We start from the raw sequence: 3,203 nt of genomic DNA, 5'->3' as shown, positions 1-3,203 counted from the left end.
ATGTAAATAACACACTTTCATTCAAACAGAGAGAAAATTATGGAGACTTAAGTGCCAGAGTTTTATCAACAAGGTTTACAAGCACCGTCTCTGGTACATTATTCTAATAAATAAAATAAATAATTCACATAACACAGAAAAACAAAACAAAACATCAGAATATTTCATAACAAGCAACATGGATATAGCATGAAGGACACAAAATGTCTCAGGTTTAGATCATCATCAGTGACACACAGTGAATCATTTGTGTAATTTATCATTTATTTATAATTTATTTACTTATTTATTTTCATCAATTTCAGTTGAAGTAACATTTGATGGTTTATGTCCTCCTGCACGTTCACCACATCCACCACAATTTGCTGAATCTCTGATTTTTGACCACCTCGGTGTCACGTCTCTAGTCGACAGCTGTGCTGTGGTCAGAAACCGACACCAGTGAAGTTTTGAGGATGATTAACATGCATAGTGTATGGGAAAAAAGAGCTTTGGTTTCTAATTGAACGCTGACAAGATGGAAAAACAAGCTAAGTGTGTGTATGAAGGTGCAGTGAAGCATTTAACAGTGTTCCAAAGCCTCCGTGATATCCTGCAGCACTCATACCTGCACCACACACACTCACCAATGTCAGTGTCAGTGTTAGGGTATAGTGGAGAAGATAGATTGTGGCTTAAGTGGTGGAGAAAACCTTTCCCAACATCCTCACATGAAACAGCTGAGTTTCCTCCACCAGGTCTGTGAGAGCTGTCTGAACTTATCAGGTGTTTTCTCCCTCAGCATCACCCTCTGCCTCATCCCCTTCAGCTCCTCCTTGTGCTCTAAACTGACCATGATGGCCGTGTCAAAGACCGCCTTCAGGTTCTTCTGCGTTAAAGCCGAGCACTCGGCGAACGCACTGACCCCCAGGCTGCGGGTGACCTGCCTCGCTTCTTCTACGCTCACGGGCTGTTCTTGCTGCCGTGCTAGCCGGATGAGGACCTGCACGTCGTCGCGCAGGTCAGACTGCGTCCCCACCAGGACCACGGGGGCCGCCGGGTGCAAGCGGCGCACTTCAGGAGCCCAGCGCTCCCTCACACTGTGGAAAGAGGACGGGGCAATGATGCTGTAGCAGAGCAGAAAAACATCAGCGTCACGGTAACACAACGGGCGCAGACACTCGAGGTCATCCTGCAGGGGGCAGCAGAGAGATTAAAATAAGTTGAACAACAATCGTAATATGTTTAATAGAAGCATATTTTTAAAAAAAAAAACAAAGAGCAAACGTTAAGTTATAATGTTAAAGAAGAGCTTGGTCATTTTAGCGCCCTCTGCTGCCTGTCAGGTGAACTACAGTGAAAACATCAACAAGTCCATGCTGAATCTGTAAGCTGTCCTGAGAGGCAGAGTTGAGCCGCACTGCATCCACTTATGGGCGGAGCTAAGTTCAAGGCAGCAGAAATGTAAACATAAGCTTGCTAGTGAGATTTAAAGTATACAGAATACAGTTTAAGATATCTTTATTATCCCTCTTCTTCTTCTTCTTTTTCTTCTTCTTCTTCTTCATCATCTTCTTCTACTTCTTCTTATTATTACTGTCATTACAGGCCAGAAAAGGTTAAAAGGTGCAATAAGTAACATTTATGACCGTCTCTTGTATCACATTCTCTTCTTCTGAACATGACTTTCATGATATCAGCTTCACATGCACAAATTCCCTCAGGTTAAATACTGCTCTTTTATCGAATATTTTAATCAGCTGCTTTTTTTTCTTACCACTTCTTCAAGGCATGCTCAGAGACATAGGGCAGTCAAATCACAAGGTACACATCTAGGTCCTCAACCTAATCCTGAAATATTATTCTAATCACTGATCCCACAGAGGCTTAGAATTACAGACCCATCTTTGGTTCCTATCATAATATCACCTTCCTTCATCTGACGTCTTATTTTTACAGCACCGGCCCGGAAATCCAAGTAGGTTTAGTTAGTAAAAGAGGAACATGGACCGAGAGAAAAACAGAGAGAGAGATTGATTGTGGGTTGTCCCACCTGTCCGGCCGTGTCACAGAGCTGAAGCTGCACTGGTCTTCCATCCACATCCACCGACACTGGAATATAAAAAAACAGTCATCAGTACAGCTGAGCACGTGCTGTGTGTACAGACATACGAGATGCAGTAAATAACTCCTGCTTCTGTGTAATGTAGTGCATTAAGTCTGTACATAATCCACTAACCGTAACCTATCACGTATTTCAATAAAGTTATGCAGAAAGAAACACCTGGGCAGCGCGCGCAGACCTGTAAAGTTGTCGAAGGCGGTGGGCACGTGCTCCGCCGGGTATCCGTTCGTGGTGTAGCTCACTATCAGGCTGGTCTTCCCTACACCTCCGTCGCCTGCTAGCACGCACTTCACGGTAGCGTCCGGTGTAGAAACGGAGCGCGGGCGCGTGCGGTCCAGTGACGCTCTCGGTGGAACCGGGGGCGCGCGCTCGGAGACCCGATAACGATCTGGCATTTCTCGTTCATGCATACGATAACCATATGATAGCGATAACCAAATGTTTGATTTCTAAGTTAATTAGTTTATTATTAATTTTTGTTTTAGAAAGATTGTTTGCTTCTAAAGTAAAAAACTGAGGCGCGAGACGCACCTGCCGTCGTCGTGGTTACGGAGTCACGTCTGCGCGCGAGGCTGCAGCTGATTGACACACTTCCGCATCTGCTGGCACCAAAATGCATAAACGGGATTAATGACGCGCCACATGGGGACCAGAGCAGAGGAGCTTCTCCACACCGGCTGCTGGGGTTTATAGGCTGAGCTCCGACTTCACATCTGAGCTTAATCTTTACTTTATTATTATTTTTTAAAAGCAGCTTTAAACATGTCATTCTGAACCATTAAAATAACCTTATCTAGACCAATAAACAGTTTATTGGGGTCCGGTGTCCATGCCAAAAAATAGTACAATGGACCGAGAGCATCTTTGCACTTTACCCTTCATTAAAAGAACTTACATGAATATGCAAATATGGACACGCCCACATGTCTTCCTGTGATCTTTTCAATAGGCTAATCGTTCATTCACACTATCAGGCGACAGAACAACAGGTCAGCATTCACCACGTGTCTGACCCAGAGCCATGCTTTGAAATCTTCAAACCGATGAAAAGCCGTGACAAAGCCAAAGCCACAAACCCAAACCACTGACTAGCATGATC

At 44.3% G+C, this 3,203-nt stretch overlaps 1 protein-coding gene across 1 annotated transcript; it reads right to left on the bottom strand.

Annotated features, from left to right (window-relative positions):
- Positions 1-2,636, bottom strand: si:ch211-133l11.10 (rho-related GTP-binding protein RhoU). Its single transcript, XM_058380037.1, has 3 exons — positions 2,283-2,636; positions 2,033-2,091; positions 1-1,171 (listed from the first exon to the last, which is right to left on the bottom strand). Exons 1-3 carry the CDS (start codon positions 2,512-2,514, stop codon positions 707-709), a joined length of 756 nt encoding a protein of 251 aa, XP_058236020.1. The 5' UTR covers positions 2,515-2,636; the 3' UTR covers positions 1-706.
- Between the last annotated feature and the right edge of the window lie 567 nt (positions 2,637-3,203).

Source organism: Hemibagrus wyckioides, linkage group LG26 (assembly GCF_019097595.1).
Source record: "Hemibagrus wyckioides isolate EC202008001 linkage group LG26, SWU_Hwy_1.0, whole genome shotgun sequence".
NCBI classification, from domain to species: domain Eukaryota; kingdom Metazoa; phylum Chordata; class Actinopteri; order Siluriformes; family Bagridae; genus Hemibagrus; species Hemibagrus wyckioides.
Note: the sequence above shows the minus strand (reverse complement) of the source record. Positions and strands in the feature narration are given on the sequence as shown.

Coding starts and splice junctions, on each gene's coding strand:
- si:ch211-133l11.10 (XM_058380037.1), bottom strand. CDS start 2,514: ATGCATGAACGAGAAATGCCAGATCGTTATCGGGTCTCCGAGCGCGCG. Junction 2,092..2,282: donor CGCCTTCGACAACTTTACAG/GTCTGCGCGCGC, acceptor TTTATATTCCAG/TGTCGGTGGATGTGGATGGA. Junction 1,172..2,032: donor TCTGTGACACGGCCGGACAG/GTGGGACAACCC, acceptor TGCCCCCTGCAG/GATGACCTCGAGTGTCTGCG.